General features: G+C 44.6%; 1 protein-coding gene across 3 annotated transcripts in view; it reads left to right on the forward strand.

The window, feature by feature from the left end:
- Positions 1-23,038, forward strand: part of PNPLA7 (patatin like domain 7, lysophospholipase) — a 255,620-nt gene that overhangs the window by 48,123 nt on the left and 184,459 nt on the right. For all 3 annotated transcript variants that reach the window (XM_075015265.1, XM_075015266.1, XM_075015267.1), the window contains 5 exons: positions 2,550-2,694; positions 10,580-10,680; positions 14,235-14,393; positions 20,555-20,632; positions 21,329-21,534. In XM_075015265.1, the coding sequence (XP_074871366.1) occupies positions 2,550-2,694; positions 10,580-10,680; positions 14,235-14,393; positions 20,555-20,632; positions 21,329-21,534 (689 nt within the window). The remainder of the gene's footprint in view (positions 1-2,549; positions 2,695-10,579; positions 10,681-14,234; positions 14,394-20,554; positions 20,633-21,328; positions 21,535-23,038) is intronic.

Consider the following 23,038-nt stretch of genomic DNA (forward strand, 5'->3'; position numbering starts at 1 on the left):
TCTTCTGTGCACTCTGTATGACTCCAATACTGCCCAAGTCACTTTGTGATATATATTGTCAAATGCCTTCTGAAAATCAACAAAGCATTTGTAGACGTTCTTGTTCTTTTGTCAAGCTTTCAGTGCTCTCAAGCTTAGTGCCAATATCTGCTAAATGGTACTTCTCTCTTTCCTGAATCCCGCTTGCTCATCCACTAGGTGTTCTTTTATCTGGGAGCTCAGTCTCTCTGTCAATATCATCATCAGCTCCTTGCCTAGATGACTTGTTAGAGCAATCGTTCTGTAGTTCTTGTGCTCCAGTGTGCTTCCTTTCTTGTGTATTGTCACTAGCATGGATCTTGTCCATTCCTTCCATGCTATATTACATAGTTGGTGTATTTCCTGAATCATGCTTTCTCCACCATATTTGATTGTCTCTTCTGTGATCTTATCATTTCCAGGGCTCTTGTTATTGGTTAGTCATTCCAGTGCTCTTTCTACTTCCTCCTTGTGAAATATTTTTCTCGCTCTAAATGTTAGGTGGCTATATCTCTTTCAATTCTTCAATCAGGCCCTCTGAGGCACATAGGTTCAACTGTTCTTTGTACAGATTGGTGCAATATCTTGTCCATTGTTGCTCAGCCTTCTTCTTGTTCATGAGCACCTCATCATTTTCATTTTTGATCACCATCTGCTTCGGCTGCCACTTCCCTTAAATACTGCTCATCATCTTACACCCTTCCCTGGTCTTACACTCACCGTAATACCTATTTATATCTTCACACCATTCCTCTAACCATTTTGCTGTATCTATTCTGGCCACTTTCCTTACCTCATTGCATTTCACTCTATATTGCTGTTCTCCCTTCTCGGAAACAGTCCTTTTGTTGGAATCTCGTGTTGCAGATCACCATTTCATGTTCTGTAGCGAACTCTTAATAGTTTCTCGCCTCATCTGTTTCTTTCTCCATAACCAAACCTTCCCATGACTCTCTCCCAACCTACTTTATCTGTTCCAACCTTCATGTTCCAGTCTCCTCCAGTGTCTTTGTCAAGTCTTTATAGAATAGCTCAATCTCTTCCTCCATACTGTCTGACATGGGTGCATACAACTGAATGGCGGAGATGTTGAATGGTTTTGCTCGAGTCTTACTTCCATCATTCTTGCAGCCACTGGTTTGTATCCTAACAATGCTCTTCTACCTCTTTTTGCTGAGAAGGAATCCGACCCCTGCTTATACTTCGCTTTGTTCCCTGACCAAATGACTTTGCAGCCACACTGATGCTATCCAATGCATCTCTGCCAGTTCAAGTGTATCACATCAGTATCTCTCTACGTCCTTTCAAAGCAGCTCTAACTTTTCCAGTCGCCCACAGAGTTTGAATGTTCCATGTTCCAGTTGATCGTGTATGTGATAGCTGTAATTTTCTTTCAGTAGCCAACTTATCAACCCCCGTTGCTCGATTGGTGCCATGGGCCTTGTTTATCTGGGTGACATCTGAGCCAGCCTCTTTTATCAGTTAGTTGTAACGGTATCAGATTTTATTCATATTGTCATTTCACAGTCAGCGCATCATCACTCTTCTGACCTACCCTTCTCATTCATCTGGGCTTGGGACTGGCATGGAACCCTTTAGAGGCTTCATGGCAGAGTTGCTGTCAGTGTTCTTTGCTGTTATTTAGCTGTAATTTATCCCTAAATGTCTTCTAAGACTCCAGTAAGCAGTGAAAGTGTTGGTAGTGTGCTAGACAATATTGCCCTCCTGTGGTCTGGCAAATTCTCTCGTTTGGCTCTTCATTTGGGGCAAAGTGGTACCCCTCATAGCTGCCTACTCTTGATATGCTTAGGGATGGCCTTGTTTCCTCCTGGGTTGTGTGAGGCAGATTCCAAAACCATCTGAATGAACGAATGAGCGCAGAGAGAGAGAGAGAGAGAGTGGTTTCCCATTGCTTAGAGTTCTTCCTAGGGCAGGAAACCCTTTTTCTTACAGCCCTTACCCCCATGGCAAAACACTGGGTCAGAATGGCTTTCAGTACCAGGTGGTGTGGTCACATGTCTTTCTGACACCAGCCGCCTTCTAGATGTATAGAACAAACATGGATGTTTACAGGTCTTTCAGTTGATCACCCGATCATTAGCACATTTAAAACTATAATAAACAGACACACATTTAATATTTCTAACTTCACATACTAGAATGATACATGTGACAAAATAGAATATACAGATCCAGCAGATTGTAACATTACCTCCTGTGTAAGCTATCAGTTTTATTTTGTCCAAAGCATCTCTGAGTTATGCATATTTATATTCATAAGCCAATTTTCAGAAAGCATGTGTGGGGCTGTCACACTAATGATATTATTTTGGCTGCAGATTACTAGTGAACTAGACGTAGCTACACAAAGACTATGTTGAATATCACATCCAGTGCCAGAAAGCTCAAAGAGATTGCAGTTATTTCACCCTTTTAAAAGATCCAAACATGTAATCTTCTCTGTATGCAGCGCTGCAGGGCACAGAAGACTGTGTGCCCTTGTGTACCTGTGTAAATCTTCATTCCCTCAGGAGAGCCAAGCCATCCCATTGATATCTGTGGCAAGTGTAACATCTGGAGGAAGCTCAAACAAAGAGGTGAAAAGACAACAGTCTAATGTATTGGAGGAGGAACGTGGAGAAAAGCTGGAAAAAGCAGCGGATACCTCAGAAACAGGTAACGTTTGTGTTAATACGTGCAGAGTGCCCTTCTTGATGGTCTTGGCAGCACAGGATTGCGATGTGTGTCAGCAGTCTTTTGTTTGATCTTTGTAGGCAGTAAGTGTATTTACATCTTGGATACAGATCCCAAGTCTTTGGAAAATCCTAAACTTCCTTAATAGGAACCAGTATTTCATCCTGATTTAAGATCTTGAAAAAGAAAAACCAAGTCGAACTTTTAAAAAAACTTCAGGTTAGAGAAAATAATATTTTAATGGATATATTCGCAAGACGAGCACTTTTTTTATTCCAATGGATATGCTGTGAGACTGAGAGAATGACCTGACCTGCATACTAGCAGGAGAAATCCTGCAAATAAGAGAGGTTTAAGCTAGGGGAGCCCCCTAGAGTTTACTTAAAAAAATTAAACAAAACAGCAGAAACGTAGGAGTACAGACTAACACGGCTACCTCTCTGTTACTAGAAAAATTAAATCAAGGCAGTTAAGTAGAGAGCAACAGCGCATGGCTGTGATGTACTCATGGTGGCCTGTAGAATGCAATAAGATTTCATCTTGTTTCTTTCTTTGGCAAAAGTCAGAAAGGATTTAGGCTTTTTAAATCCCTCACAATTGCCTCTTCCAACCTTATTTGGGACAGTTTTGTGTTCTGCTTCCTCTGACCTAAGATCTAAGGGATGAATGTGTCTTAACCTTTCTTACAGATCACAAGCAGTCCTGTAGCACCTTTGGAGACTAAGGCTGCGTCTACACGTGCACGCTACTTCGAAGTAGCGGCAGTAACTTCGAAATAGCGCCCGTCACGTCTACACGTGTTGGGCGCTATTTCGAAGTTGAAATCGACGTTAGGCGGCGAGACGTCGAAGTCGCTAACCCCATGAGCGGATGGGAATAGCGCCCTACTTCGACGTTCAACATCGAAGTAGGGACGTGTAGACGATCCGCGTTCCGCAACATCGAAATAGCGGGGTCCTCCATGGCGGCCATCAGCTGGGGGGTTGAGAGATACTCTCTCTCCAGCCCTTGCGGGGCTCTGTGGTCACCGTGGGCAGCAGCCCTTAGCTCAGGGCTTCTGGCTGCTGCTGCTGCAGCTGGGGGTCCGTGCTGCATATACAGGGTCTGCAACTAGTTGTTGGCTCTGTGTATCTTGCACTGTTTAATGAAAGTGTGTCTGGGAGGGGCCCTTTAAGGGAGCGACTTGCTGTTGAATCCGCCCCGTGACCCTGTCTGCAGCTGTGCCTGGCTCCCTTATTTCGATGTGTGCTACTTTGGCGTGTAGACGTTCCCTCGCTGTGCCTATTTCGATGTTGGGCTGAGCAACGTCGAAGTTGAACATCGACGTTGCCAGCCCTGGAGGACGTGTAGACGTTATTCATCGAAATAGCCTATTTCGATGTTGCAACATCGAAATAAGCTATTTCGAAGTTGGGTGCACGTGTAGACGTAGCCTAACAGATTTATTAGGTCATGAGCTTTCTTGGGTAAAACCCACTTCTTCAGATGGTAGAGAATGACAAGTTAATTCTTTTGTCCCAGTAGTTCTTGAAATAGCTTTCTCAATTAGCAGTCATTGATCCTGTGGAGTAATGCTGAATGGGGTTCTGCTATTCGTCTCTATACTTCTGTTGCCTACGTCATTATAGGATATGAGTGCCACACAAATGTTGCTGAATTTATCCTCTGTGCCCTATGTGAGGTAATGTCAGTGGCACTGTCATTTCACAGATGTGGGAACTGAGGCCCAGCACACTGTGACTTGCCCATGGTTACACTGAAGGACTGTAATAGAGCTGTGGAGCCTAGGAATTGAACCTGAGGTTCCCTGAGTTCCAGTCTGGTTCTTAAAATGCAGGGCTGTCACTGGGCAGGTGGTTGAATAAGTCACCCAAATATGAGGGAAGTGGAATTGACTTCAAATTGTGGAAGGATCTCTAGTGTGTGGCCGCAGGAGTCTGGAAGGAAGAGCCTTAAGAGGAGCCAAGCTTGGTGAGATGGTTTCAGCTGTATTTTGTTCTCTTCTTTGACTTAGTAATTAAAAAAAGAAAAGCATAAGGTGTTTGGAAGTTGCACAGTATGTGAATTGTGTTTTGAGAGCAGGTGGGTAAAAGGATCTGCTCATGGCATATTTCGTTTTGTTGGGGTGTACTAAATTATTGTATCTGTGGTAACCCTTATTCTGTTCCAAAATGTCAGACTTAGGGAAGACTTCAGATCCAGAGAATTCCAAGAAACTTCCTAAAAGGAAATTTTCTTTGACATCCTCTTCTGGATCAGCAGAGGATCTTGGTGAGTGGCCGCAGATAATTTCAGGAAATAGAAAATATCTATGATTCTGGAGGGAGATCACAGAATCACAGGGCTGGAAGGGACCTCAGGAGGTCATCTAGTCCAGCCCCCTGCTTCAAGCAGGATCAACCTCCACTAAGTCATCCCAGCCAGGACCTTGTCAAGTTGGGACTTAAAAACCTCTAGGGATGGAGAATCCATCATCTCTCTAGGCAGTGCATTCCAATGCTTCACCGCCCTCCTGGTGAAATAGTTTTTCCCAATATCTAACCTACACCTCTCCCTCTTGAACTTCAGACCATTACTCCTTGTTCTGCCATCTGACACCACTGAGAATGGTTTCTCACCCTCCTCTTTAGAGCTCCCCTTCAGTAAGTTGAAGGCTGCTATTAAATCACCCCTAAGTCTTCTCTTCTGTAAACTAAACAAGCCCAAATCCCTCAGGCTGTCCTCATAGGTTTTGTGCGCCAGCCCCTTAATCATTTTTGTTGCCGTCCGCTGAACCTGCTCCAGCAAATCCATGTCCTTTTTATAATGGGAGGCCCAAAACTGGACATAATATTCCAGGTGTGGCCTCACCAGTGCTGAACAGAGGGGAAAAACTACTTCTCTAGATCTGCTCAAAATGCTCCTCCTAATGCACCCTAGTATGCCGTTAGCCTTCTTGGCTACAAGGCCACAGTGTTGACTCATATCCAGCCTTTCATCTACCTTAACTGCTAGGTCCCTTTCCATCGTACTGCTGCTGAGCCAGTCAGTCCCCAGCCTATAACAATGCTTGGGATTCTTCTACCCCAGGTGCAGGACTCTACACTTTTCCTTGTTGAACCGCATCAGATTTCTTTTGGCCCAGTCCTCCAATTTATCCAAGTCACTCTGGATTCTCTCTCTACCCTCCAACGTATCTACCTCTCCCCCTAGTTTTGTGTCATTCGCAAACTTGCTGAGGGTGCAATCCACTCCCTCATCCAGGTCATCAATAAAGATGTTGAATAACACTGGCCCCAGAACCGAGCCTTGTGGCACGCCACTTGAAACCGACTGCCAGGATGTAAAGTAGCTTACTTCCCTTGATTCCATGCCCATATTGATCTAAACTAACATTCTAATGTTCATCTGCAGAGGAAATAGGAGTTCTTTTCTCAGAGCTCATCCACTGTCACTTTATGTTGGCATGGACTTTCTCTACTGCAGTACAGGAATGAGCGAAGGCACTTTATGCAGAACCTGGGCTCATTTCCTTATGCTTCTGTCTTAGTTTGCTTTTCCGTGTACTCTGTAGAGTACACTGTCAAAAAGAAATTCTGTGCAAAACAAAAGAATACTCACCTGTGTTTCAGAGTGTGGTATTTATCTTGTGCAGATCCCTAGTAGACCAGTGAGAACAGTCTATCTAGCCCTGCAGCATGCTATTAGTGCCCTTACATTTTCTCTAGTGCCTTGTTTTGAAAACAGTCTGTGAGCAAATGAGAGAGGGTGTGGATAGGTTGTGAAGACAAGCAGCTTATGTTTGATGCAACCGAGAAGAGGGAGCTAACAAAGGGATGCAAAGAAAAGGATAAAAAGATCTTTGAAGTGGCATTCGGAATGGATGAGAGTGACACAAGGTTGCTGAAAAAGGTGTTCCTATAATCAAGATGCAAGGTGACTGGTGTCTGGAGAGAGCTTTAGCAGTACAGATGGATAGGAAAGGCTATATATTAAAGATGTTATGCAAAAAGAATTTGCAAGACATAGACATTACCTAGATGTGAGGATCCTGAGAGAGGTTCCAGTCAAGGTGAGACCCAGATCACAGCCCTGGGGGTGGTGGTATGCTACATGGGGATCAAGAAAAGAGGCGGGGAAGTGTGTGTTTGGGATGGTGAACTAATTCCCACCCCCCTCAAAATAAAGAGACGAGTTTTAGCCATGTTGATGTTGAGCTAAACAGCTCCATGGCTGGACAGGCATGAGGAGATGTCAGAGGCAGGCTGAGATTTTAATTTGGACAGAAGGAGGCAGTTTTGGAGTAGACAGGTAGATCTGAGAGTCATTTGCATAAAGATGGTAGTTGAATTTGTGTAGGGATGAGGTTACCCAGAGATCAGCTGGAGAAGGAGAAGAGAAAAAGGATGAAAAACAGAGGGGGGAGCCCCACTGAAAGCTGGAGGGGAGATGAGGAAGACCCTATGAAGCGTATGTTGCAGGAGTGATTAGAAAGAGAGGAAGAGAATGGAGAGAGAGGCCAGAGTCCAAGAAGTCAAGGGGAGGGCAAGAGTTCAAGGACAGGAGCATGATCGACTGTGTTCAAGGCATCTGAAAGGTCATAGAGGATAAGGATGGAGTACTGGTTCTGAGATTTAGTTACGAGGTTATTGGAGATTTTCTGTGCGATTTAAATTGAGTGCAGGAATATAAGCCTGTTTAGGGTGGGTCTAGGAAATGGAGAGGAGGAACTCCACACAGAGACTGGAAACAGTGTGAGCAGAATGTAGTTAGTGAAGTTGCTCTTTGCATGTGATTCTGAGTCCACGGCCATTGCTTTACTCATGTAGAAAGTGTGATGCAATTTTTAATAAGTCATCAGGACCTTGGTTTTTGCATCTTATTCCAGCAGCATATTGACCACTCAGACCCTGTAGGGATGTCATTTGGTGGTGCCTATTAGATGTTCATTATCACACAAAGGGTTTCCAACCATTCTTGATCTGGCTTAGCTGATGAGAATTAACAGCATCTCAGCAATTTGTGGGAAGAACTGGAGAAGCAGCCAAATGTGGGAAAGACATTTTTCTTTCTGCCACCTCAGTTCCCTGTATTTCTAGGTGCAGAGTGTACTCTGTGCTCTCAATTATCAAGTTAGGTCATGTGCAAAAACATAGTAAAATGGATTGAAGCATGTACCTGTATCACTCCCCCAATCTATGGTTGCAAGTCAGCTTCAGAGGACAGACTTATGTTTATACAGGGGATTTAGATTAAAGAAAAACAAAAGCAATTGAACCACTTGAGAGCCCATGATGCATGGAGCTGTCAAAGTGCAAAGTATTAGCATCACTTCTCAGTAACTACTGTCCTTATTCTAAATGTTTTATAGGATATGCAATTGTGGAAGTTCAATAGCAAGTCTCTTCTTGTGGGAGACAAAATAAAGACTTTTTTCCTACCTCAAAACAAACTGTGTGCTGTATAAGTGTGCCAGACTTCTGTGTATAAAAGTGTAATTGTATTGACCGGAGTGAGTCTGCGTGGTGGTAAGTGATGACTACTGTTTTGTGAATAAGTGTTCCAGAAAAAGGAAAAATAGCAGGACGTTTGTCAGAAGTGTGCCAGTGCCCTGGCATTTGCCTTGGCACTTTCATACCAGAAGTGTCAGCAGTGAGCTTAGTATTCACAAATCAGGAGGAAGCTCCCTGTGGTTACCTGTGTCCTTCTGTTCCTTTCCTTTAAGATTTGTAGCTAGGTAATGTTTTCTCCCTACAGTCTTTCTGCTTCCCACTTTGGCAGCAAGGCAGCTAAATGTAACAGGAGTTTTGAGGCACAAACGGCGTAGTAGGAAGACACGACTTCTAGAATTATAGTGGAGTAGTACTTTCATCAACGGCCTGCTTTTTCTTTATCTGTGCTTTCAAGGGAGCCAGGTATGAAGTGGTTCTCATGACTGTATGATAAGATGTGTCACATTGTTGGATTCCTTTTTTAGGCATTGGATTCACTTTGTTGGTGACAATGTGCCAACCTACTCCGGGTCCCGTGCGTGCGCGTGGGGTTTGATACAGCGGGGGGAGTCGGGTGGCCCGGGACCGACCACTCCAACTTTATAGCAGCCTTATATAGTGTAGCAGCAATATATGATTCAGTGTATCTACTTTAAAACCTAGGTTTCCACAGTATTATGAGTACCAGGAACAACAACACTCTGATTGTGAACACCACAATGCCCTGTGGCTGTTCTAAGTCCCAATAATTCTCTATACAGCCCCAGCTAGTGATATTTACCAATAGTGATTGATTCATTTATTCGTAACTACAATTACTTAACACTTGTCTTATATATATTTATTTATTTGGCATAGGCTAAACACGAGGTTACATATAGCTGTATATAATTACATGTGACTTACCACTAACATCCAATGCTCCCACATCTTACCAACAACTACATTACAGCGACCCTTCAAGTCAGAGATACGGCTTGGTTGGGACCTTTCGTGGTGGTGACGTCCGGGTGATCAGGCCGGGGTCTGCTGTCTGGACTGGAAGTTGCTGGCCTCCGCCTCGTTTCCAGGAGCCCACACCCTTGTCCCTGCTAAATCACCTTTTATACTGTTTCTTAACTGGGGGTTCAATACCTGGCCAATTAAAGCATTTGTTACCTAATTTGGGCTTTCTATCCTCCCAGCCTGTCAGAACATGTTACAAGATTTCCTCTGTCCTTGGTCATTTTCCGAACCTCCCCCCAGGACCCTCTGATATTGCACAACCAAGGTGTTCGCTTTGGGGGGCTTCCAGCTACTTGCCCCGGCTGTTCTCTTTGGGGACTTACTATCTGCTTGTCAGGATGTTCTCTTTGGGGACTCTCCAACTACTTGTCAACTTTCTGATTTCTTTCTCCTGGCCTGGCGTCAGGCCACCCCGCTGTTGTATGATAGCGTTCCAAGATGGAGTGCATGGTCATTCTGCCTTGCGAGTGAGGCCCGGCCACCAGGTGCTCGTGCTCCTACAGTTGGATTCCTTTGTCAGTCAAAACACTTAAGCACCTGCTTATCTTTACACATGAGCTTAAATGTTTGGCTGGCGCTCAGAGCCGTAATGTTTGCAGCTCAGCTGGTGACCTAATACAAGCGTATAGGTGATCTTATTCTCTCTGTGCTGTTTCTAATCCTCTTATGGAAGCTTTGCTAGAGTGGCGGTTTTGAAAGCAGTTGATCCTAGTCTTCCATGGGAATGAATAGCATTATGGCCCCTCTGAGTTTAATAGCCTCCAGCTCTGCCTAGTTTGCTTCATTGTTAGAGGTAAAATGAGAGACGGAAAAGATGGCCCAGAGAAGGAGAGAGAATCCATGCCCCTACCTTGCATGGCTCAGAGTTTCTCAGGATGCGAGGAGACCGTTCTGATCTTGGGGGCAAGCTGAGCTCTCACCATCAGAAATAAAACAATATATTTTTTAAAATGAAAAGTCCTCTCCACATGTCACTCTTTGGTGGTTGTTTTGCAGGTCATGTTAGTTGTTCTCCCATGGAACCAGGCAGCCTGTGTAGAATGGCTTGAACCAGATGGCTGGGTGAGAAAATGCTGCTCTAGTAAAGGCAAACTTGTCAGGGAGTGTGAAGTTAACTTTGTTTTCGTTGTCTTGCTGTCTGCAAAGCCTTCCCAGAGCCACCCTTACGGAAATATTAAGTTCTAGAGTCTTCACGATGATCCAGGTGCATTGCAACATCAGGCTGCACTTTCCTTGCTTTTTGTGCAAGTCTTTAAATTTAGGAACCAGTAGAAGTGTGGATGTAATGATGTGTGCTGACCTCAAAGGCTGACCAAGAGCTGCAGTAGGGAAGGGTAACTAAGTCATAGTGGTGGAGTGGTTTGAAGAAACCTCTTTTCTTCTCTTTGCAGGGGTCTCCCTTGGCACTAAAACTGACTTGGATATGGCATATGAGAGAGCCAGGGTGCATTTTACAGCAGATGAAGCTCTGACTAGTCCTATTGTAAGCAAGGTAAATATTCTCTGCCCGAGGTCAGACACACACTTCCCTCTTTTGGTTTCTCCTCATGCACCTGAATAAGGCATTCCTTTGTGTCTACTGATTTCACAGGCATATAAATATTTTATAGCTATGCACTTACACATGCATTGATGGAGCTCTGGCCTGCTCATGGGTGATGTGTATAATGGAGCAGGGGAGACTCTGCCTCCCCTGCCACTGCTGTGGCTGCCAGATCCTGGTTTCAGAGTTTGCAGGGGCACGTTTTTGCTTTGTTGTGCCCCATGTAGGTTCTGGGGCAGCTGAGGAGGTGGCATGTACTGGACTCCCAAGAGCTTTTCTTAGGATCCCTGGGAGCTGAGCAGTAAATACCACCTCCTTAGCTGCCCAAGAACCTGCATGGGGCAGCTCAAAAGCTGCCTTGCACGAGTGAGAGCTCTTCCCTGGGGCAGCTTGGGATCTGGGAAGGGGAGGTATGGTGCAGTTGGCTTGGGGCTCTGCTGGGCAGGTGGTGATACTGGGGAGTCTTGGCTGGCCCAGGGCACCTCTGGGCAAGGTGTTTGTGGCTCTGGTTGTGTGGGGGAGGAGTTTCAGGGATCCCGCTGAGCGGGTGGGGGGTTGTCACTTGGGCCTTTAACCAACTTGGGTCTCCTTTGGCTGAGGACTAGGGGCACTTGGGCTTCTTCCAGGAAAGAAGGGATATGGGCAGGGTGTCTCAGGGCTCTGCATAGCCATGTCTACACATGCACGCTACTTCAAAGTAGCGGCACTAACTTCGAAATAGCGCCCGTCACGGCTACACGTGTTGGGCGCTATTTCGATGTTAACATCGACGTTAGGCGGCGAGATGTCGAAGCTGCTAACCCCATGAGGGGATCGGAATAGCGCCCTACTTCGACGTTCAATGTCGAAGTAGGGACCGTGTAGTCGTTGCGCATCCCGCAACATCGAAATAGCGGGGTCCGCCATGGCGGCCATCAGCTGAGGGGTTGAGAGACGCGCTCTCTCGAGCCCCTGCGGGGCTCTATGGTCACCGTGTGCAGCAGCCCTTAGCCCAGGGCTTCTGGCTGCTGCTGCTGCTGCAGCTGGGGATCCATGCTGCATGCACAGGGTCTGCAACCAGTTGTCGGCTCTGTGGATCTTGTGTTGTTTAGTGCAAGTGTGTCTGGGAGGGGCCCTTTAAGGGAGCGGCTTGCTGTTGAGTCCGCCCTGTGACCCTGTCTGCAGCTGTGCCTGGCACCCTTATTTCGATGTGTGCTACTTTGGCGTGTAGACGTTCCCTCGCAGCGCCTATTTCGATGTGGTGCTGCGCAATGTCGGTGTTGAACATCGACGTTGCCAGCCCTGGAGGAAGTGTAGACGTTATTCATCGAAATAGCCTATTTCGATGTCGCCACATCGAAATAGGCTACTTTGATGTAGGCTTCACGTGTAGATGTAGCCCATGTGGGGAGAGTGGCAGGACAGGAAGGGGTAGGGTTCAGGGCTATCCTCCCTGGAGAGGAACTCCAGCCTGAGCCCTCTCCATGAGTGTTGTGTCTGTCCCGTCTTTGTGTGTAAAAACCAAATGTTTGCAGATGAGTTGTTTTGAGAAAATGTGTTTAAAACTTGTAATTACCCAACAGTTTAGTGTCTCTTTTGGATCATTAATTCCAACAGGGAGTCTGGTACTGAGCAATGAGATAACAGTCCTTATGAGACTGCTTTATCAAGTAATACAGTACGTGTGCTATAGCTACTCTAGCTTGGATGCTGCCGGAATATCAAAAGGGATTACTCTAATGGATGACTCTTCTGCCAGATCCCTTTTTATCCTTCAAAACTGGTTCACAGCACCAGGAGTTCAAAAGCCACATCTAGCCCATTAGATATCAACTGGGTTTTCAGTCCTGTGGACTCATAAAATGGGCTCCTCTGCTCTTCTTGTTTCCCAGACTTGTCTGTTATTAACTTTTCGAAGGGCCCCAAGGAGCATATGAGCGGCAGGTTTCAGTTCAGCGCAGAAGTATATAGCTGACTAATTATTCCTCTCTGCAAATTAAAGTCTGGACTGAGATTTTGGTAAAGGTATTCCTGTTCTAAAACACGGGTACTGCTTTAATCAGAGGTGATGCATGTCCTGTGGGAAAGGGGAGGCAAAGTAAGGGCACCCAGCTTCAGCAATTACAATCTAAGGGGACGTGTGACCCCTTCCTCCCCACTGCCCCCCACCCCTCATCCATTGCTTGTAGCTTTAATTTATAACTGCATGAATGGTGACATTGTGCTCAATGGTTGGAGGATTAATTAAGTGCTGTTGATTTCTCCTAGTGACTTTTACATTGTGTTTGTCATGTGTTTATGTGACTATTAAGTGCTTGGTCTGCCTTGAGAAGTGCTGATGAATTGGCAATAGTAAGAACACTTGACAGGCCCCCAAACTTCGCTGTCTCTGGGAGGAGGAGGCAGGCCCTTGATGACTGTGATGAGATAGCAATCTGCAGATGGACCACTGAGTGTCACCTTTTCAGGAGGCAGCATGTCGGACTGTCTGGCCAAGACTTTGCTCCTCTCTTCTTAAAATGCTGCTTATGCAGCTCACTGCAGACAGGAGGAAAGGCGCTTTAGGGCCTGGAGTAGAGTGCTGAATGGTGTCCTCTCCCTCAGCACCTCCTGCAAAAAGGGATGAAGAGCTGTAGAATCTGGTTTTTGTACCGTGTACCTCGTAGCCTGGGGCTCACAGTAGTGGTGCTGTATATGGAGGTGAACAGAACTGGGAGGGGAGGCACTCCTCCCAGAAGAAGCTAGTAGTCAGGAATCTTCTAGGCTCTGCACAGGGCAGTGGCCATCCTCACTGCCTTCTACATTCAGGTGCCAGGTCAGATTAAATGGAAAAGCCTTCTCATCCTTAAAAACTCTTGGCAGTGTAGCTGATGGCATTTTTGGGACTGAAGAGGAGAAGTTACCCACACAATGTAGGTGACTTAGCAGGCTGATAAGAGTGGAGTGTGTGGTTGTGCAGAAACCTCTGTGCTTTTTATGTGAGTGCTCCTGGATTTGACTGGTATATGATAGACCATATGCAGGATCCTGCTTTCTGAGAACTCTGCTGAAGAAACAATTTTACCCTCATGTCCTTGGAATTTTCTCAGAGATTTCTCCAGCCTCCACAGACGTTTATCTCTCTGGATTCATTACTGTTCTGTCATATGTAATTGCATGTCTTATTATTTTAATTAAATCTTAATTCCATCATAGCAGCAGCTGCCTAATTTGTGAGACACTTGGGAGAAAAAAATAATTTCAAAAGAGAAATCTTATTTCTCTCCTTTTCCAAGCTCCTGAGAGACCAGACGAATAAACCAGTTATTGCATTAGTACCATCAAATGTCTGGGGAAACATTTAAACATGATACATTTAGTGAGCAGTTGTGGGCTTTTTTGTTTCCATTTTCATAAGTTCTACTTGTTTCTAGGTCACCGGTTGTGTTAGGTTGGAGAGCATAGATGGTAACACAATTTCTTTTTCCCAAGCAGATGCTAACTGAAGCATGAAAAATAATATTTGGCATCTCTGCTTTTTTAAGTCTATATTGAAGAAGACTGTGACAGTGACAGAAACTCCCTCTGCAGTTTTCCGTTACCTAGAGGGTGACCTCACTGCGCAAGACTCCTGTGCTAGCAAACAAGTTGATGCCATCTTTGAAGCTGCTAAGAAAGACCTTTTGACACTGATGAAACTCGATGTAAGTTGTTAAAGGAAAATGACCTTGCTGTGCCTTTCATGCAAACTCTTCAGAAGGGAAGTGGCTGAGGGGGAGTTCTATTCTTCATCTTGTTAAAGTTGAAAGCAGGATTGAAGTAGATCTGACTTTACATCTGTAATGCTTTAATGTGTGACTGTCAGACATTTGAGTTTATTTTTGCCTTGCAAGTTGCAGTTGTGTACCTTCCAGGTAAGAATGACATGTGCTTTTCCTGCAGGTAAGTGAGAGAAACTATGACAATATTTTTTTGTCATTTACTGGTAACTTAGGCTTGTGTAGCTAGAATTGACTTAGTTGGCCATCCTCACTAGGGAAGGTCTACAAGAGCATTTCTCCCTTCGACCTCCCTTACTCATCACAGTATTTTCAGTTTATCATTTGCAGGTTTATATTTATAATGGAAAATCTAAATAATGTATTCATGTAATAATTTATTATTTATTTATGGGGTTCCTATTGTGCTCAGTGTAGGACAATATGAGTCATTTACCTGGGTAGTTTCAGAAATGGTACTACATTCCCCTTGATTATAGTGGCAGTTGGCTAACTGAAAGCCTGACTGAATAGGTAAGAGGTGATATGAAAGGAAAGAGCCCTCAACTGAAAAGGACTGATATAGTTCTGAATACTTTAATTCCAAGTACTAAAGCAGGAGCCACCCAGTTATATGTGCCATTTGTTTAAAAAGTCTGTTTCCTGTCAGATCAAGTGAGTTCCAGTGGAGAGTCCCAGGGTATGTATGTGACAGTCCAGATCAAACAAAGATATGCTGTACTATTATAGCCTCTCATTACATGGTAGTGCATTGAATTATCTTCTTGAAACCTTCCCTTTGATACTGTGATTCCTGGAAAGGGTAAGTATTCTTGCCAGGAAGTTGAATTTGGCATTGGTAAGCAGTGTTCCCTATATGCTGAGCACTTGGCTGGCAACCCAGGGGAGATTCAGGTACTGGCCAGCTGGTTAGCAAAGCACCCACACTACATGGCATGTGTTTCTCTTGGTGGTGCGCATCCACCCATGTGTTGGTGCAGATAACAGAATTCATTCTGCCCATAGATGGAAAAGATTAGAGGGGAACCCTGTTGGTAAGCCTGCATCTGGAGTATTGCATTAGTTTTCGGCTCCCAGCCACAGAAAGGATGTGGAAATTGGAGAGAGTCCAGCAGGGGCAATAAAAATGGTTAGAGGGCTCGGCACATGAATGATGAGAAGAGGCTGAAGGAGCTGGGCTTATTTAGTCTGCAGATGAGAAGAATGAAGGGGGATTTAATAGCAGCTTTCAGTTACCTGAAGGGAAATGTTAAGGAGATGAAGCTAGGCTCCCCTAAGTGGTGGCAGGCGACAGAACAAGGAGCCAATGGTCTCAAGTTGCAGTGGAGTCGGCCTAGGTTGGATGTCAGGGAAATCTATTTTACCAGGAGGGTAGTGACGCACTGGAATGGTTTGCCTAGGGAGATGGCAGAATCTCTTTCCCTTGAGGTTTGTAAGGCCCAGTATGATAGAGCCCTGGCTGGGATGGTTTAGTTGATGTTGGTCCTCCTTCATGCAGGGGATTGGACTAGATGACCTTCCTATCTTAATCTTCTATAATTCTATGTATGTGATAGATCTGCTGTGTCTACGTTGGAGAATTCAAATCAATATGGGCCTTATGAGGGCACCTTTATCTCAATTTGAGTGCCTTATATAGAATAGCATAAGTCAGAGCCTTACTTACAGTCTGCACTTACGCTGCTACAGGAGCACAGCTGCAGCTAATTGTAGACATTCACTGCAGTGTGGGGAGGGTTCTCTTGTCGCAGTAGTTAATTTGTCTTCCCAAGAGGCGGTAGCTAGAATTCTTCTGTTGACTTAGTGCTTTCAACACCAGGGTTTACGTTGGCTTACATCTGTGTCACTGAATCATAGAATCATAGAAGAGTTGGACTGGAAGGGACCTCGAGAGGCCATCGAGTCCAGCCCCCTGCCCTCATAGCAGGACCAAGCACTTTCTAGACCATCCCTGAAAGCCACCTATCTAACCTCTTCTTAAATATCTCCAGGGATGGAGATTCTACCACCTCCCTTGGCAATTCGTTCCAGTGTTTGATCACCCTGACAGTTAGGAACTTTTTCCTCATGTCCAACCTGAACCTCCCCTGCTGCAATTTAAGTCCATTGCCTCTTGTTCTATCCTCAGAGGCAAGGAAGAACAAGTGTCCTCCCTCTGCCTTATGACACCCTTTTAGATACCTGAAAACTGCTATCATGTCCCCCCTCAATCTTCTCTTTTCCAAACTAAACAAGCCCAATTCTTTCAGCCTTTCTTCATAGGTCATGTTCTCTAGACATTTGATCATTCTCGTTGCTCTCCTCTGGACCCTCTCTAATTTCTCCACATCCTTCCTGAACTGCGGTGCCCAGAACTGGACACAATACTCCAGCTGAGGCCTAACCAGCGCAGAGTAGAGCGGGAGAATGACTTCTCGTGTCTTGTTCACAACACACCTGTTAATGCATCCTAGAATCATGTTTGCCTTTTTTGCAACAGCATCACACTGTTGACTCATATTTAGCTTGTGGTCCGCTATAACCCCTAGATCCCTTCCTGCTGTACTCATTCCTAGGCAGTCCTTTCCCATTCTGTATGTATGACACTGATTATTCCTTCCTAAGTGGAGCACTTTGCATTTGTCCTTATTAAACTTCATCCTGTTTACCTCAGCCCATTTCTCCAGTTTATCCAGATCCTTTTGAATTATGACCCTATCCTCCAAAGAAGTCACAACCCCTCCCAGCTTGGTATCATCTGCAAACTTAATAAGTGTACTTTCTATGTCAATATCTAAATCGTTAATGAAGATATTGAACAGAACCGGTCCTAAAACAGACCCCTGCGGAACCCCACTAGTTATACTTTTCTAGCAGGATTGAAAACCATTAATAACTACTCTCTGGGTACGGTTATCTAGCCAGTTGTTCACCCACCTTATAGTAGCCCCATCTAAGTTGCATTTGCGTAGTTTATTGATAAGTATATCATGTGAGACCGTGTCAAATGCTTTACTGAAGTCTAGGTATCCCACATCCACCGCTTCTCCCGTATCCACAAGACTCGTTATTCTATCAAAGAAAGCTATTAGATTGGTTTGACATGATCTGTTTTTAACAAGACCACCTTACCACCTTCCAAATGCTTGCAGATGATTTCTTTAATTACCTGCTCCATTATCTTTCCTGGCACAGAAGTTAAGCTGACTGGCCTGTAGTTTCCCGAGTTGTTCTTGTTCCCCTTTTTATAAATGGGTACTATATTTGCCCTTTTCCAGTCTTCTGGAATCTCTCCCGTCTCCCACGATTTACCAAAATGATTGTTAAAGGCTCAGATACCTCTTCTATCAGCTCCTTGAGGATTCTAGGATGCATTTCATCAGGCCCTGGTGATTTGCAGACATCTAATTTTTCTAAGTAAATTTTAATTTGTTCTTTTCTTATTTCAACTTCTAAACCTATCCCTTTTTCACTAGCATTCTCTATGTCAGGTATTCCTTCAGATTTCTCAGTGAAGACCAAAACAAAGAAATCATTAAACATCTCTGCCATTTCCAAATTCCCTGTTACTGTTTCTCCGTCCTCACTGACCAATGGCCCTACCCTCTCCTTGGTCTTCCTCTTGTTACCAATGTATTTGTAAAAAGCCTTCTTGTTTCCCTTTATGCTTGTAGCTAGTTTGAGCTCATTTTGTGCCTTAGCCTTTCTAATCTTGCTCCTGCATGCTCGTGTTGTTTGCCTATATTTGTCCTTTGTAATTTGTCCTAGTTTCCATTTCTTATACGATTCCTTTTTTAGGTTGAGATCATGCAAGATCTCCTGGTTAAGCCAAGGCAGTCTTTTGCCATGTTTTCTGTCTTTCCTACGCAGCGGGATAGCTTGCTTTTGGACCCTTAATAAAGTCCCTTTGAAAAACTGCCAGCTCTCCTCAGCCGTTTATCCCCTCAGTTTAGCTTCCCATGGGCCTTACCTACCAGCTGTCTGAGTTTACCAAAATCTGCCTTCCTGAAATCCATTATCTCTATTGTACTGTTTTCCCTTCTACCCTTCCTTAGAATTGTGAACTCTGTGATTTCATGATCACTTTCACCCAAGCATCCTTCCACTTTCAAATTCTCAATAATTTCCTCCCTATTTGTTAAAATTAAATCTAGAACAGCTTCCCCCCGGGAGCTTTTTCAACCTTTTGGAATAAAAAGTTGTCTGCAATGCAATCCAAGAATTTATTGGACAGTTTGTCCCCTGCTGTATTAGTTTCCCAACATAGACCTGGATAGTTGAAGTCCCCCATCACCACCAAATTCTGGGCCCTGGAGAAAGTGAAAAATCCACACTCCTGCATGGTGTAGCTCGGTTGTCTTCCTTTTATTCAGGCCAGGTCTTCACTAAAAAGTTAACTCAATCTGAGGCTCTCTTAAACCTGTTTGTGAACTTATGCATAAAAGGGAGTCCTACCAATTTCATTAACTCTTGTCTAAATTGATTCAGTTAAAACAGAGCAGTTTTGTGCATTGACGAAATTACGTAGTTTATTGGCTTTAGAGTTTTGAGTTATGTTCTCCTGTCACCCAAAAATATTCTGAGATTCAACATCGATATCTTGATATCTACCAGAATGGTTTAAGGTAAGGAGCTAGGGAAGAAAATCTTGCCTTCTATGTCTTAGGGAGAGAGGCAGCAAGATTCTCTAACTGGAGCACGCAATGGGCATACCTTAAATGCAGGAAATAATTCAGTTGAGCAGCTAGTCACCCTGTCAGCTTTTGTAGACTAGCACAACATATCGCAAACTGCAGCTGGGCTTTAGACATTCTGGATTCTAAAACTACTGTGCATTGTCACACCTCGGGGCCTGAAAGAAAGGGAAAAAGAAAGCTAATTTGAACTGTTCAGGCCTTGTAGCCTTGTGTGCTATTATTTGTAGAGTGCTTAATTTAGCTTCTCTGAGCTGCACTGACTTCTCTTTTGGGACTCTTAACGTGCCCTATCATCTTGCTTTCATGGCAAAACAAAAGTCGGTTTGAATGTTTCAAGCAGTTATAATAGCCTGGAAGCTGAATGCACCCATTGTTTTCAGGATGTCAGATAGAGGCTATCCAGTCTAATTATGCTTGTTAATTAGTGTGTTTAAAACAATAGCCTGCCTCCTAATCTATAATTTAAAGAATCAACCTGCCAGGTGACTTCAGCCCTGCTCAAAACACAGGGCCTGACTCATAGGAGAGAAAATGGCTAACTTGGTGAAGCAAAATGCCAGGTGATTTTATTTCCCTTTTGGCTGAATCTTGTTCTAAACTGAGGACTCTAAAAGAGCTGCTTCTGTCTCTTCAGTCAGAAAGGACAGTGACTTTATAAAGAACGAACTTTGTGACACTGTTACGATAGCAGCTGTGAGTTACAGAGCTAGTTTCTGGTACGGGTTGAACCTCTCTAATCTGGAGCTCTTGTCTAGTAACATCCGTAATCTGTCATGATTTTTGTTAACCAGATGACCACTTATTATGGGTGTGGTCAAGTTTCCCGCAGTCCCATAAATTTTGTTTCCAGCCACTAGTTCTGGCTCTCTGCTCTGTGCTGTTATTTAGCTGTAATTTACCCATAAATGTCTCTTAAGAGCCCAGTAAGCAGTGGAAGTGTTGGTAATGCTGTTAGACAATATTGACATCCTGTAGTCTGGCAAATTCTCTCATCCAGCCCTGGTCAGGTCCCAAGGGTGCTGGATTGGAGAGGTTCAAACTGTAATACCATATACGTGGCCAGACTATACTTCTCAGATTAGTATCTTCTAGGCTTTGCTGTGAATCTTGCTGTAGAATAATTAGCCCCTCATTTGACTTGGAGACTCTCTAACCTCTGGAAAATGGATTGACTGTGTCAGTCCAAATTGTTGTCAATGTCACAAAAGTACTTCAAAATTTATAGTAACTTTGCTGGTCCTCTTAATAGACAGACCAAAGACCAAATGGGCTGTGGACAGTAAATGATCTACTCTCACCATTATTTATAACCTCCCTGTTCAGGTGGTTACCTATTCCTGTACATTTTCACCTCTGTTTACATCTGCAGAGATGTTTAAATTATGTGTGTGGATATCTCTTTTCCCTCAGGACCCCTTGTTGCTGAAGGGTAAAGTAACACTGCATCAGGTTACAGCTGGAACTGTGGTATCAAGGCAGGGAGACCAGGTGAGTGCCCTCCAATTAGGGAAAAGTGAGTTTATAGGTTAAAAACTGTTTGCTGCTGTTAAACTCTCCAGTCATTCTAAGAGTGGCTATTCTATCAAAACCTTAGCATATGACTAAAGATGGATTAGAGTTGAGTGGCCCTGAACTGCGTTCCGGGTGTTCTGGGATCAGTGCCTGTGCTGCAGAGACAGTCTGGCCTGTCCAGCGTACATGGCAGAGGGCATGTGCCATTTCTGTGCCGAAGGATGGCTGGACATAGATCTGACATCGGGAATTGGATTGCGCACAAACCTACAGGGGAACACTTTAACCTCCCTAGACATTTTGGATATCTGAGTCTAAGAACAGCAGTTACGAGAGATGAGTAGCTCTGTGTGTGGAGGTTTTTTGCCACATCGGAGCATTAGTCACAGAATTTGATCAGACTTCTGTGTCATCTCTGCCTCTCGAGGTCTCCCAGTTTTGGCCCCAGTGAGAGAGTTCCATTTTGATACTGTGACTGGCATAGTTTACAAATTTCATGAATATTTAAAAGCATTTATTAATGTGACGTATTGCCTTAGTGCTTAATGCTACAAAGAGCCCCACAGCAGACAGATCATCAAACATTAATTGTTGCAATACTGTTACAATGCATGCTGGTTTAAAACCCAGGAGGGTTTGTAATGAGGGGGACTCTCTCTCCATCCTTTTCAGGATGTCTACATCCAGTTTGTGATCTCGGGCTTGCTTCATGTGTACCAGCGGAAGATAGATTCTGAGGAGGAGACCTGTCTATTCATCACCCATCCGGGGGAAATAGTAGGCCAACTTGCTGTCCTTACTGGAGAGCCTCTCATTTTCACCATCAAGGCCAATCGAGACTGCACGTTCCTGTCCATTTCCAAATCCCATTTCTATGAGTGAGTGAGTTCCCCTTATAGAGGGGCATTGCTTTCCAGTTTTACACCCACCCATAAAGCACAGTTATTTTGGACACAGTTCAGTGACAGAGGGGCCAGTGTGATATGCTAGTGCTTCGTGTATGCCATGCAGCAAACTACAGGTTGAAACTCCAAAATCTAGGATTCTCTTGTCCAGCAGCATCTGTGGTCCAGCAGGAACATGGATCTTCCAGGACCAGAGAGTCCCAGGGCTCGGATGGGGAACATCCAGCTAGACTGGGCTTGGCAGGAAGGGGAGGGCCAGCAGTGGTGAGGGAGCCTGGGCTGGGAGCATCAGCAAGAGACCCTTGCCCCAGGAGTGGTGGCTAGGGCTGGGAAGCCAGCAGCCCAGGCCGGGAGTGGTGGCAACTGGTGCTCTCAGGGTATGCCATGAACTCTTGTTTATTCAGCATATGATCAGCCAGAACTCTCAAATAACTGGCATAACTCTGGCAAACCCTGAGCCATGATGTGGCTTCCTCTTCTTATGCTGCCAGAGAGCAGAACTGAGCATGGGAGCAACGCCCTGCCCCTCGGGTGCTGGCCCACTCAGCGTCAGTCCATGCTGCATATATGTGCAGCCAGTGGGCTCCTCTGTTCTCCCACCTGGTGTCCAGCGCCCAGAGCTTCTCCTTGCATGGCGTGGCCATGTGCGGCTCCCGCTGTCTCCACCAAAAGATGAGTGGGACCTAGCACTGTGAGGTGAGAGGAACTGAATGTTTTTAGTGTGAGGACCACTGACCCATGCTGGTGCCTCCCCCAGCTGCTATCTGTTAACTGGATTATTGAATCATCCAGCAACCTCCCAGTCCCAGGGTTGCTGGATGTGAAAGAGTTCACTGTACTTGGCATCAATATTTCCATCCTGATCTGGATTAGCTGTTCTATATCTTCTAACACTTTGACAATTGAATTTTGCTAGACCTGGAAAGGTTGTACCTACAGATAAAGGAAGCTGTTCTGCACTGTGACTTGCACTTAGTTTTCCCAAAACTAATGGGGCTTCCATTTGACCTTCAGCTGTGTCCTCCCCTATTATACCTCTCACTTCAGCCAGGAGAGTGGCTCAGCTGCATGTTCTGCTGTCCAAATCTTATACAGGTTTTTTTTTGATAAAGTATATTTACACCCTCATCTGAGATTTCTCTTGATAGAGACAGATCTAACTTTTGTATTAACCAGTTGATGGATCTCTCTCTGTTACTATCAATGTTAGTCTATATGCTATCAAAACAAAAAAGCAGGCTAGTAGTGCTTTAAAGACAAACAAACTAATTTATTAGGTAATGCGCTTTCATGGGACAGACCCACTTCTTTAGATCATAGCCATACCAGAACAGACTCAATATTTAAGGCACAGACCACCAAAAATAGTTATCAAGGTTGACAAATCAGAAAAATATTATTAAGGTGAGCAAATCAGAGAGCAGAGGGGCAGAAGGTTGGGGGGAGTCAAGAATTAGATAAAGCTCAGGATCCAAAA

This window comes from Carettochelys insculpta, chromosome 21 (genome assembly GCF_033958435.1).
Source record: "Carettochelys insculpta isolate YL-2023 chromosome 21, ASM3395843v1, whole genome shotgun sequence".
Classification (NCBI taxonomy): Eukaryota; Metazoa; Chordata; order Testudines; family Carettochelyidae; genus Carettochelys; species Carettochelys insculpta.